Raw genomic sequence first — 13,843 nt, forward strand, 5'->3', positions numbered from 1 at the left:
CAGAAAGCCCGTACAATTTCATACAAGTTTGTCTTCAACCACTTTTTGATACGACGCAACGGCTTCGAGATACAGTAATTTTTAAATTACAAAATACAAAAATATTTAAAAACCTTACGCCCTTCTCAAATGTTATTTTCGAGTACTATTCTGCCCCTGATCGCATAAATGTCCCATATGCATTTTCATCGTTTTTGAGTTATTGATGCAGTTTGGTTCAAAATCGTGTGCTCTTTCAAAAGAGCCTATAACATCCAGTACTTTGTTCTGGAAATCAGGAGAAAATCCAGTTTTTTCGCGAAAACTTAACACGTAGCCTTATGTATGGGACAAACTTCAAATGCGTTTTTCTCAGCTTGCTGTTTTTGCATATGGGACATTTATGCGAACATGGGCAGTATTGGCTCCATATACACAAAAATGGCTTATATAGGCCTAGGATAACATGTCTAGTAGGATGTAACAAAAATGACTTTTTGGCGGGCATTCAAGGGTTTGTTCCGGTGGGCATACTAAGCCTAAATCCAAAATATGAGCTTGATTGGACGTAACAGGAGCTGGCGCTCCGCCCTTCAATTTTAAATGGGATTTAACCCGTAAAAAAAGATTTTTTCGAAAATGTCACTTTTTGAGGCATTTTGGCCACTGAAGCGTTTATTTCCAACATCATTGGCGTGTAAGACAGATCCTTGCGCATCTTTTAGTATATATAACATTGAACTTTGGAGCACCCTGGAGCTCGGTACAGGCCTTCAAAGTTTGGCATTTTTTCGAAAAATCGGCCCCGGCAAAATCAAATGGCGTCTAGGGCGTCGCGAGGCGCGACGCATATCTTTTTTGCCGGGACCGATTTTTCGAAAAAATGCCAAACTTTGAAGGCCTGTACCGAGCTCCAGGGTGCTCCAAATTTCAATGTTATATATACCAAAAGATGCGCAAGGATCTGGCCTACACGCCAATGATGTTGAAAATAAACGCTTCAGTGGCCAAAATGCCTCAAAAAGTGACATTTTTGAAAAAATCTTTTTTTACGGGTTAAATCCCATTTAAAATTGAAGGGCGGAGCGCCAGCTCCTGTTACGTCCAATCAAGCTCATATTTTGGATTTGGGCTTAGTATGCCCACCGGAACAAACCCTTGAATGCCCGCCAAAAAGTCAATTTTGTTACACTCTAATGTCTACAAAGTTTCATTGAAAATGGTGAGGGTCGGGTACAAAAGTACCAGGAAAATTTTTGATTTGAGCTGGAATTGCTCTATTGAGCAAATTGTCAGGAAAGAGCCCTTCTTCCACGGTGCCAAATATCAGACATACCGTTATTTTGTTTTATTATGTCCGAAAAAAATACATCATGCCTTTAAGACTTAGTATAATAATGATTTGTCCAAGTTTGAATCTTAAAAACTAACTTAATCCACCTTTGTGGTTGATGCCTTCCTCACTTTTTACCAACAATGGGTAATATGAGTGGTTTAGACACATATTTCAGCTATTTTTTTAAGGTCCAGAAAAATAAGTACACAGATATAACTTAAGTGGTCAGAACACGAGACAGGGTTGTCAGATCTTCAATGATGTGGACTCGTTGGAAAAGTCTCTCGATTACCTAACCAACGATGGGTCGGATGATGGCTCCGGACATCGTTTACATGCATTTAGGTAAGATCCGGCTTCAAAAAAGGACATAAATATCAATCAGGTGGTCATCACTCGAGATAGGGTTGCCAGATCTTCAATGATGTGGACTCGTTGGAAAGGTCTCTCGATAACCTAACCAACGATGGGTCGGATGATGGATCCGGACATCGTTTACATGCATTTAAGTGAGATCCGGCTTAAAAAAAGTACATAAATATCACTTAAGTGGTCATCACTCGAGATAGGGTTGCCAGATCTTCAATGTTGTGGACTCGTTGGAAATGTCTCTCGATTACCTAACCAACGATGGGTCGGATGATGGATCCGGACATCGTTTACATGCATTTAAGTGAGATCCGGCTTCAAAAAAGTACATAAATATCACTTATGTGGTCATAACTCGAGATAGGGTTGCCAGATCTTCAATGATGTGGACTCGTTGGAAAGGTCTCTCGATTACCTAACCAACGATGGGTCGGATGATGGATCCAGACATCGTTTACATGCATTTAAGTGAGATCCGGCTTCAAAAAAGTACATAAATATCACTTAAGTGGTCATAACTCGAGATAGGGTTGCCAGATCTTCAATGATGTGGACTCGTTGGAAAGGTCTCTCGATTACCTAACCAACAATGGGTCGGATGATGGATCCGGACATCGTTTACATGCATTTAAGTGAGATCCGGCTTCAAAAAAGTACATAAATATCACTTAAGTGGTCATAACTCGAGATAGGGTTGCCAGATCTTCAATGATGTGGACTCGTTGGAAAGGTCTCTCGATAACCTAACCAACGATGGGTCGGATGATGGCTCCGGACATCGTTTACATGCATTTAGGTAAGATCCGGCTTCAAAAAAGTACATCAATATCACTTAAGTGGTCATAACTCGAGATAGGGTTGCCAGATCTTCAATGATGTGGACTTGTTGGAAAGGTCTTTCGATTATCTAACCAACGATGGGTAGGATGATGGATCCGGACATCGTTTACATGCATTCAAGTGAGATCCGGCTTCAAAAAAGTACATAAATATCACTTAAGTGGTTATAACTCGAGACAGGGTTGCCAGATCTTCAATGATGTGGACTCGTTGGAAAGGTCTCTCGATTATCTAACCAACGATGGGTCGGATGATGGATCCGGACATCGTTTACATGCATTTAGGTGAGATCCGGCTTCAAAAAAGTACATAAATATCACTTAAGTGGTTATAACTCGAGATAGGGTTGCCAGATCTTCAATGATGTGGACTCGTTGGAAAGGTCTCTCGATTATCTAACCAACGATGGGTCGGATGATGGATCCGGACATCGTTTACATGCATTTAAGTGAAATCCGGCTTCAAAAAAGTACATAAATACCACTTAAGTGGTTATAACTCGAGACAGGGTTGCCAGATCTTCAATGATGTGGACTCGTTGGAAAAGTCTCTCGATAACCTAACCAACGATGGGTCGGATGATGGCTCCGGACATCGTTTACATGCATTTAGGTAAGATCCGGCTTCAAAAAAGTACATAAATATCACTTAAGTGGTCATCACTCGAGATAGGGTTGCCAGATCTTCATTGATGTGGACTCGTTGGAAAGGTCTCTCGATCACCTAACCAACGATGGGTCGGATGATGGATCCGGACATCGTTTACATGCATTTAGGTAAGATCCGGCTTCAAAAAAATACATAAATATCACTTAAGTGGTCATAATTCGAGATAGGGTTACCAGATCTTCAATGATGTGGACTCGTTGGAAAGGTCTCTCGATTACCTTACCAACGATGGGTCGGATGATGGATCCGGACATCGTTTACATGCATTTAAGTGAGATCCGGCTTCAAAAAAGTACATACATATCACTTAAGTGGTCATAACTCGAGACAGGGTTGCCAGATCTTCAATGATGTGGACTCGTTGGAAAGATCTCTCGATTACCTAACCAACGATGGGTCGGATGATGGATCCGGACATCGTTTACATGCATTCAAGTGAGATCCGGCTTCAAAAAAGTACATAAATATCACTTAAGTGGTCATAACTCGAGACAGGGTTGCCAGATCTTCAATGATGTGGACTCGTTGGAAAGGTCTCTCGATTACCTAACCAACGATGGGTCGGATGATGGATCCGGACATCGTTTACATGCATTTAGGTGAGATCCGGCTTCAAAAAAGTACATAAATATCACTTAAGTGGTCATAACTCGAGATAGGGTTGCCAGATCTTCAATGTTGTGGACTCGTTGGAAAGGTTTTTCGATTACCTATCCAACGATGGGTTGGATGATGGATCCGGACATCGTTTACATGCATATAAATGAGATCCGGATATATGTGAAAACACATTTTTATACATAACTTTTGAACTACTTATCGAAACTTCAAACCATTCAATAGCGATGTATGGGACCATAAACCAAGTCGAATGCAACCGGTTTGATCAAAATCGGTTCAGCCAGTGCTGAGAAAACTTGGCAAGAATATTTGACACATACATACATACACACACACACACATACACACACACACACATACACACACACAGACATTTGTTCAGTTTTCGATTCTGAGTCGATATGTATACATGAAGGTGGGTCTTCGAGCTTTTGATAAAAAGTTCATTTTTAGAGCAGGATTATAGCCTTACCTCAGTGAGGAAGGCAAAACAACATTAATATAAAACCAAACAAAAAACCATCCCACACATCGGCAGTAGGGGAGAGTGGGGAGACTTGATCCCCGGGGACACTTGATCCCAAGCCTGTATCTCGTTAGCATGTGGGTAAAACAATTAGCTTTGTTCTAGAAAGTTGTGCGAAATTAACTAAAACTCATTGTAGAAAACAAAGAAAAAATTTAAAAAATGTTTAGATTGAGTTACACACATTTTTCTAAAACGAGCTGCAAAAATCTTCCAAGAGATCTTTTTTTCTTTGTTTTGATATGTATAGAAAACACTCAAAAATTATTCAAAAAAATATTTTTTATACATGAATTGTTTGATAAACTTATCAACTCCAAAACCCTTAGGCATTTGATGTTAAATTTATCGTCATACTATTTTTACAATCAATTGTTTAAAAAAGTGCGTTTAGGGATACTTGATCCCTGCATTTTTACAGTCACTGGAATCAGCCTCAAGATTAATTAATTGGGCTGGGTTTTCATACATAGTTTCCTTTAGTATAGTTGTACATAACTTACTGCAGTTAGAACCTTTTTTCAAAAGTTTTGTAAACAAAAATTTCCAGCTTTTGTAAACATGCTTAATTTTGGTCCAAAAAATAATATTTTAAGTTTTTAAATATTTTACATACTAAACTTGTTATATTTTGAACACAAACGTACAGGTTTTATGTGAAATTGCTGTAACTTATAGAAAATTAAAAGTTTGGTTGAATAAGAAATATTTTGCTTAAGATTTCTTCAAAATGTTGAAAGGGGGATCAAGTTACCCCTAACATTTTTAAAATGTCGGTTTAAAATATTTTTTTAAAACGCTTGGCATAATTCGAAGAGTTCATCTGATGAAATACCCTTAATAGCCAAACATAGATGAATGTTTAAGCTTTCAATTCATGCAAAAAGTTTATAGTTTTGTGAGAAATTGACAGAGTTATGTGCGATACAAAAAAAGGGGATCAAGTCTCCCCACTCTCCCCTACATGTTTCAGATTTGCACATGCCTAAAGAAAAGAATCATCATTCATGCTGGTCACGGGAGAAATCAGCGGAAATTAGCAACGCAAAAAAGCAAGCAGCGCCGATCCACTGAGGACCAACTCTCCGATGTCCGATCCGGACCGAGTTGGTACCTTAAGCTTGTGATCGAGCCAAGTCAAACTGCATAAGTAAAATAAAAGTGAAAATTTTGGAAATTTTCGACTGCAGTGCCGAGTGCAAGAAAAAAAAACAAGCGAAGGAAAGAAAAATCTTGGCGCAAGGAGACGCATAATAAAGAGTACCAGTTGACGACGACGCCGACAAGTGACATCAATGCCTCGCATGGGCGGAAAGAGACGAACCTGGTCTTTTTTTGTCGCTGTAACTCAAATCGGTAATTGGAAGGCTGCTGATTTTCGATTCACTAATGACCGGTGTGGACGGTTTTTGGCGCTTCCAATTGTTTGCGATACATTGTTGCAGCTAATGTGACAATGTTAGGTATGCCTGAATACCATTGCATTTCAAGCATTGGCATTTAAGTATTAGTTTGATTTAGTTTAATCAAATATAACATCACAATATCTTCAACTAAATTCGAAACAACTGCTAATTGATTTAATCAGGTTCGACGCTTTTCGCAAAAAAGGTCAGTTCTCCATTTCGCGAATTCTTCAAACGTTTGTAGATACCTACATGTTTCAAGAGTCCTCGTAAGCACAAGAACAAGTATCAATCGTACCCTCAACGTCCCACTCGCAGTCACCACAGCAGGTAGCGCGAAACGCTCTTCCCTCGAGACTAATTCAAGAGAAGCTGGCTGACTTGGGATCCATTCGATTCTTCGTCGTGTTCTTAGTGGTAAGAGTGGGGGAAAAGGAAGAGGGGGAAGATGCTCCCGCAGGGTTCTAATGCTGCTGGTTCTTACCCCAAAAGTTTTCGCCAGCCTCCACAACTTCCAGCGGAGTGTGGTATGCGAGGGATAGGAGCAAAAACACAACAAAGTAAACAAGTATGATTCTATGGGAAAACGTTATTTCTCGAATTATTTTTCAAATGAATATTTTTTTGAAATGTTATTTTTCATTCAGTTACCTTAAAACCATGGAAACCATTGTTTAAAAATTTTCTATTCATCCCCTGTCTAAAAGCAGATTTAAACATAGTCCGACTTTTTTTACAGAAAATATCATAAAATTTCACAAATGTTTCATTTTTAACCCACCGGAGGTCGCATACGTGTACTTTGTACACACTTTTAAGGGCACTTTTAAGAAAGACCAAAACACGCGGCTTCCCGAAGGTTAAACATTGAAAATTGGATAATTAGTCGCTAAGATCTTGCCTTTAGAAAATGTATAAATGTTTGGATGAGAATTAATAAACTACAATTTTCTTGCTTCTTTTTCATTTATTCGCTGTATTTCAGCAACCAGAGGTCATATCACTAGTTGAAAAAATCGAAAACGTGATTTCTTCAGTTAAAATTAAACTTTCAGTTGCTATATCTTGAAAACTTCAAATTTGATTTTGCAATAAAAAATGAAGTAATGTTTTATTATTGACTGAAATTTCTGTTTTCAACAGTAAAATTAAAAAAAAAATAAGTTTGTGGCAAATTTATTCTCCATACTTCTCTATGGCTGAAAAGTTCCGCTTTTTTCCCTAAAACATATATTTTGTTTCAAAAATTAAAAATATACTGATTTTGGGAAATAGGTTTTATGTGAAAAAAGTAAACTTAAAAATCGGCAGGAAACCCGTAAACCATTTTTTTAAAAAAAATCAAAACCATTTTTTTTTTTTTAAATCAAAACCAATTTTTTATAGTCCTCATTAGTATGTCCCATAAAAAGGTGATATTGAGAAAACCTTCGGGCTCACCCAGATTTCGATAGATAGAGTTTGCGATTTGAAATTTAATGAAAAATTCCATATGAAAACTCAATTTAGCCACATACATCACTGTTTCAGCACTGCTTCCAAACCTTTTTCAATTCGCAATTCGCCATTTTTATTTTACTAAAATGACTGTATCTTGGCACTGAACTAATTATTCAAAAAGAAAAATTGATCAGGATGATGTTGCCTACAAGATGTTGGTATTGGTGAATTTGTAAAATTATCAAGCAAAAATTTCATTTTTTCAACTTTATCTTGTTGTCAATGAAAAATGACGACTTTCTGGATTTGTATACAGAATATTATTGGTGGAACTTCTTACTATGATTTTAACTGATATAGGGGTAATTTGAACTAGTTTTCAATGATTTAGAACAAAATATTATATTTTCTATGAAAACAAGTCATTTGTAAATAAATCACAAATCGCGAGTTCTGAACAGTTTTTGGGAACATTTCACTGTAAGAAAACATTGTTCCTAAGTAATAAACCTATCGAAATCCCCGATGGTTTCTGCAACATCGCCTTTTTTGGGACACACCAGTCCTCTCATCAATACCTACAACTTTGCCGAAGACACCAAATAGATCATAATTTTTTTTCAAAAGTTACAGATTTTCGAATATTTATTTACGTAATATTAGAAGTTTTGCAGAATGGTTACACAAAACGAATTCGGAATGGCTCAACAGAAGTTAAAAAAATCGAAGAAATTTTCATCGATTTTTATATTTTTTTTAAGTGAAAGCTGTATTTTTATTTAAATTTGAGATGTAAAATAAAGATTTTCATATTCTTATTTGCTTTAATACAATGATGCAACGAGATTTACATTTTTTAAATCTATGTAATTTTTTCAACTGCGAGACTCGAAAAACCGAAGTAATAATTATTTTCCTGAGAAATCCCTGCTAATCTATTCCACTGACCACGATCCGGAGGCCGCGATCATGAGCTTCGCAAGAAGACGGAGCGAGAGCGCGAGTGTGATCTTCCAAACCCGACGAGTCCCGAGGTCAGCTGACCAGGGAGGTCGACCGAAAGAGCACGACCCCGCGTGCCGGCGGTTGCCGAGATTCTTTTCGCACCATCTCTCTCTCTCGCTCTTTCCTCTCCAAGACTGGCGGGCGCGCGCACTGATTGCATAGAACTTTGGCCTGACGGCGACCACGATCGGCGGGAAGAGACGAACCGCGCCAACTAAAGGAAGAGAAGGTGGACTAGAGCGAGAGAAGGAAAGCCAAAAGGCGAAAAGAAGGAAGGAAAGAAAAAAACATAACGGGTCATCGGCTTACGACCAACGGTGATATAAAATCGAGCTTCTTTCTCATTTTACATTCAGTCGGAGACATTAATTGGCTAAGTGCAGATCGTCGTCGATCACCCACCAGCGAGCGAGGACGAGGCAGGGCAAAACCAAAGCATAACACTTGTAACATAACTATAATTTTTTTTTTGTGGAAGATTTTGGGCGAAAGTGTGATAGTGTGACGACTGATAGTGTGTAGGAACTGAACAAAATTTAAGTTTTTAGTGAATTATTTGTGCCAAAATCCGCCTTCGACGATCTCGGACACGGATCTCGAAGCAGAATCTGCTGGAAATGAAAGTTCTCTTAATTTGTGCGTTAGCCTGTGTGGCGTTGAGTGGGGTCCTGAGTGCCTCGATCATCCGGGTAGCCCGCGAAGATGTAGTGGTACCGATTGTGGAAGAGCTCATCAAGGAGGAAATCGTGTCGGAACTGCGCAAGGATGAGATCCCGGTCGCCGTCGAGGAGCAGCCCGCCAAGGAACAGGAGATCGCCGTCCAGGAGGAAACGGTCGTCCCGGTCGAAAGCCAACGGTCGGTTGCCGAAGTCGTGCAGGTCGCCGAACCGGTGGCCATCGTCGCCGACGAGAAGGTAGTGGCCGTTGAAGAACCGGTCGCCGTCGTTGCCGTCGAGCAGGTCGCCAGCGTCGATTCCCTGCGCAGCGTTGAGCCCGTTGTGGCGGTCGAAACTCCGGTTGCGGTCGTTGTCAACGAGGTCGCCGAAGCCGTCGTTCCGGAAGCTGTCGTGGAAAAGGAAGTCGCTCCGGTTGAATCGCTGCGCAGTGTGGAACCGGTGGTCGAGGTTGTCGAGCCCGCCGTCGCCGTCGTTTTGGAGGATGTCAAGAAGGAGGAACCCGTCGTTGAAGGTAAGCGGGGTTTGGGGTGATCTTGAAGTGCTTAGAATGCTATGAAACTTAAATTGCGATTTCTTGACAACGCATTTTGCAATTTTACATGCAGCGAAAACAGTTTTGGTTTCTTCTGCAGAGCGCAATATTTTCCTTTTTAAAATATGTAGTCTATAAACAACTTATTTTTTTTGTTGCATAACAGCCTTACTGAAATAAAATCAGTGCAAGTTGAAATGTTAAAAACTTTAGACCTTGAAATAGTTGATGCCATCATAAAAATGAGTTTTTAATTTTATTTAATTCGTTAAGGCCATTTTAAAATAATTATTTTTCCTGCCACCTTCACAAAATTTCTTAACATAATTGAACTGCAAATGAAATTAATTAAGTATCATCTTGATATTTAAATTTCAAAAGCTGCAATCTATATACAACTTATAAAATTTGCCACTTTTCGACGTTTAATAAAAATAATTTTACAGTGCGATCACAGTATTTTTTTTTATTTCTGAATAATTTAGCTGAATTTTGATAAATAACACAAAACCAGAGTTCCTGGGATTTCATTTCATTATAGTTTTTTATCAGGATTTTGGGGCTTGAGGGTAATATTACAATACTGCAAAGACGGGGTTTCAAAAAAGCAATAGTGAAAAGTTTTAAATACAACAAAGCTAAAATACAATGGTTAAGTGATTTTTGTTTTATTTTATTTTGTTGTTTTATTACCATGAACTTAAATTTGCTTATTTGTATTTTTTTTCATTTCCCACCGAAAATAAATTTAACTTGCTCGATAAAATGGTTTAAATGTGCATAAATGATTATGAATACCTAGGTTGAGAGTTTTAAAATATTTATTATTAGAAGTACAATTTTTTTTTTAATTTATTTTTTATTAGTTTCCGGCATAAAATTGTCATGCCGGAAACTGATAAAAACTTTTTCAAAAGGTACCATGGCGCATTGGTTGTTTTGAAAAAGTAATCTAGATTCGTATATAAGCATAAATGCAATAAGCGATGACATGATTTTTGATCAGACCGTCTCAATGTGAAAAAATTGTATTTTTTCTAACTATACTGATTAAACTAGTATTTACTTTGCCCACACTATTTAAATTTTTTAGATCTCGTCTGTAATCTAGGGATTTTTTTTCGCTCTTTAACTACTTTCTACATAGCCAAAAAACTAGAAATTAAGCTACGCGTAAAAAGCTTAGATGTAAAATAAATATTGCATTATTTTATGAAACATTATGTAAATTTACACGCATTAACAAGTAACCTAAAAATGTAGCATAAACATTACCAAAGCGTTGATAATTGTTACTTTTTTTTCGAAAAAGATGATGAAAAATGGAGATTGTTAAGTTTGAGTAACTTTGTGATTAAATATTTTCTTAATTATTATGAAAAACATGATTTTCGTGTATAATAAAACAAAGTATTCAACGTGAGATGTGCCACATCACAGTAAAAAATGATTTTAATATTATTTCTGGGAATGCTGACAGCTTTTGTGTAAAAAAATGTGCAATTTTACATCAGAGGCTGGTGTTATTTTTGTCAGTTTCTGTTTAGTTTCACATTTTTACAGAATATTTATGGGAAATTACACAAAAAAGAGGGAGTATTCAATCAACCACTTTTTCAATCTACCAGAATTAAACTTTTTTTCACTGTATAGTAATACAGAACCGTGCATTTCAGGGAATCTTGTTGGACTGTGTAATTATTTTCTTGAAAAAGAGGAACATAGAAATTAATTTCCATTTTCCCCTTTTCTCAATTCTCTACAGTCGTCGAAGGTGCCGTCCGCTCTGCCCTGCCCGTGGTCGCCGAAGAGGAGAAGCCCGCCGAAGTTGTTGCCGACGCCGCCGCCGTTGTCGAGAGCGAGAAGCCCGTCGAGGTTGTCAAGGAGGAAACCGTCGTGCCCGCCGTGAAGACCGTTGCCGAAGTCATTCTGGGTAAGTTGAGCTTTATCGACTTTGGTCTGCTCTCGAGAGGGCGCCGGTAATGACTGAACTGACCTTGAATTTACTTTTTTTTCGCAGCTGAAGCCGCCGCCGCCAAGGAGGTCGAAACCGTCAAGGAAGTCGAAGCCGTTAAGGAGGTGGAAGCCGCTCCCGTTGCCTCGCTGAAGAGCGTCGAGCCGGTCGTGGCCGTCGAGGAGCCCGTTGCCGTTGTTGCCAATGTCGTCGCCGATGAGGAGGAGAAGAAGGAGGAACCCGCCGTCGAGGCCCTGCGCAGCGTCCCAATCAAGCCGTTCGTCGAGATGGTCGAGGAAGCCAAGGCCGCCCAAGCCGATGTTGTCGTGGAGAAGGCCGTCGAGGATAAGGTGGTCGCGCCGGTTGAGTCGCTGCGTTCTGCTGCCCCGGAAGTTGGCGTGGAGGAACCCGTTGCCGTTGCCGTTGTTGAGAAGGAACAGGTTGTCGAGAAGGTCGAAGAGCCGGTTGCTGAGGTGAAGAGTGCCATTGTTGCCGATGAGGTTGCCCCGGTCATTGCGGTTGAGGAGGAGAAGGTCCCCGTGCCGGAGATTGCCGTTGAGGAGAAGGTTGTTGCCGTCGTTGAGTCGCTGCGATCTGCCCTGCCCGTGGCCGTTGTCGATGAGCCCAAGGTTGTGGTTACGGAAGAGAAGATCAACGAGGTCGTCCCGGCTGTGAAGGCTGTTGAAGCTGAGAAGGTTGTGGAGGAGTCGGTTGATGCCGTCAAGGCCGTGCCAGTTGTCGAGGAAGTTGCCCCGGTTAAGGAAGGTGAACAGGATGTTGAACGTTCCGCTGATGTGAAGCAGGATACTCCCACGACCGCTCGCCCCAATCTGATCCAGCAGATCATCCAGCCCGTGAACAACCTGATCCAGAACAGCCCACTGGGACCGATCTTGAACCGTGGATCGACCACCACCACCACCACTACCAACAACCCGCTGGCCGGAGAGAACGGTGAAGCTGCTGCCGATGAGCAGGCTCCCGCCCCGACCACCACCGCTCCCAACGTGTTCCAGCAGATCGGCCAGAACATCCAGAACCTGCTGAACCCGAACGCCCAGAACGCTCAGAGCGCCGAGGGAAGCACCACTGCCCGGCCTAACATCATCCAGCAGGTTCAGACCGCTGTCGGATCGGTGTTCAACCGCCCATCCAGCAACGCCGAACAGCAGCCCAGCCAGGCACAGGGACCCATCCAGAGTCTGGTGAACAACGTGCAGAACTTCTTCCGGCCGTCAACCGCCGCTGCCCCCGCCTCGGAGGCTGCCACTCCAGCGTCGGCCGCTTCCCCGCCTGTCGAGGATGCCCCCATCGAGGAGCAACAGCCCGCTGACGAAAGCTCCGCGCCTGCCGAAGAACAGCAATCTGCCGTCTGATTAAGTCCAACCCTGCACACTCACTTTAGTTAGGGTCTCTGTACTGTTTAAGCCATATCACACACACAAACACACCCATGAAACACTCACACAGAGACCGAATCCTTTCTTTTGTTAAAGGAACACGTCTCTGGTGTGAGTTTTTTTAAAACGAAAAAAAATCATCAAGTCAAATCATTTCGCTTGTATCGTCACGCCACACAAATTCTACGCGATAAAATTCCTTTCTTCGCACCCTGCCGGTTTCGTCCAGTTTCCCCCATACGGGGATCGCCTTCGTCAAGTTCTTGCCCGCCCAGGCGGGCACAAGAAAGTTTACGGCCGCGATCGCGGAAACAAGCTCGAACTGGGTGCAGACGGAAGGTCGGTTTTATCACACCTAACTTATTTATTTTAAAATGGATCGAAAATATTTATTTAATTGTGATGCCCCAAAAAAACGAGACGAAAACACACACTGACAGACAAGCGAACACAACACACACACTACCGAGCTCTGCCAAGAGATCAAACATCAAACGAAACTATACAAAAAGTGAAAATGTAAAATTTTTGTAAAAAAGCCGAAAAAAATAATAAAATGAATAATGAAATCAAACGTGGTCGGTGTTATTGCCTCTCCGAAAGACCTTCGAGCCGCGTTGATGTCGCAGGAAATTGAAATAATTGCAGGTTGTTAGCTGAAACTTCTGTTCTCCTTTTAGGCCCGCCAAGTGCCCATTATTTTCCCGCCCCTGACGCTCCTCCCCCGATCATCCTGCCTTGATTGTATAACAAACCTGTGCGCTTCGCGCACGTAATCAAACACTCTTATTCTGCTTCGTTTTCGTCTTGCTCGATCGTTTTCCTTTTTCGCGCGATCGTCGTTTCTTCGTCGATTTTCCTCTTCTCTTCGCGCATGGCGAAGAGCCTGGTCGCTCAAGGTCAAGTTCAACGAAAGTGCTGGCCGTTCGCTTGCTTGCTTGATTCGTCTTCAACGTCGTTCCTCTTCTTCTTGCTTCTTCGTAGGTTGGTGCAATTGCACAACAATTGTGCGTGTTGGTCGGCCCTTCGGGGAACGACCATATGATCATGTCGCCGTCGTAAATTACAACCCCGCACGCCAACGGATTC

General features: G+C 41.0%; 1 protein-coding gene across 1 annotated transcript; it reads left to right on the forward strand.

The window, feature by feature from the left end:
* Positions 1–8,536: 8,536 nt before the first annotated feature.
* LOC120425133 (protein bangles and beads) lies at positions 8,537–13,328 on the forward strand. Its single transcript, XM_039589559.2, has 3 exons — positions 8,537–9,379; positions 11,166–11,333; positions 11,421–13,328. Exons 1-3 carry the CDS (start codon positions 8,809–8,811, stop codon positions 12,728–12,730), a joined length of 2,049 nt encoding a protein of 682 aa, XP_039445493.1. The 5' UTR covers positions 8,537–8,808; the 3' UTR covers positions 12,731–13,328.
* The last annotated feature ends 515 nt before the right edge of the window (positions 13,329–13,843 follow it).

Source organism: Culex pipiens, chromosome 3 (genome assembly GCF_016801865.2).
Source record: "Culex pipiens pallens isolate TS chromosome 3, TS_CPP_V2, whole genome shotgun sequence".
Lineage (NCBI taxonomy): Eukaryota > Metazoa > Arthropoda > Insecta > Diptera > Culicidae > Culex > Culex pipiens.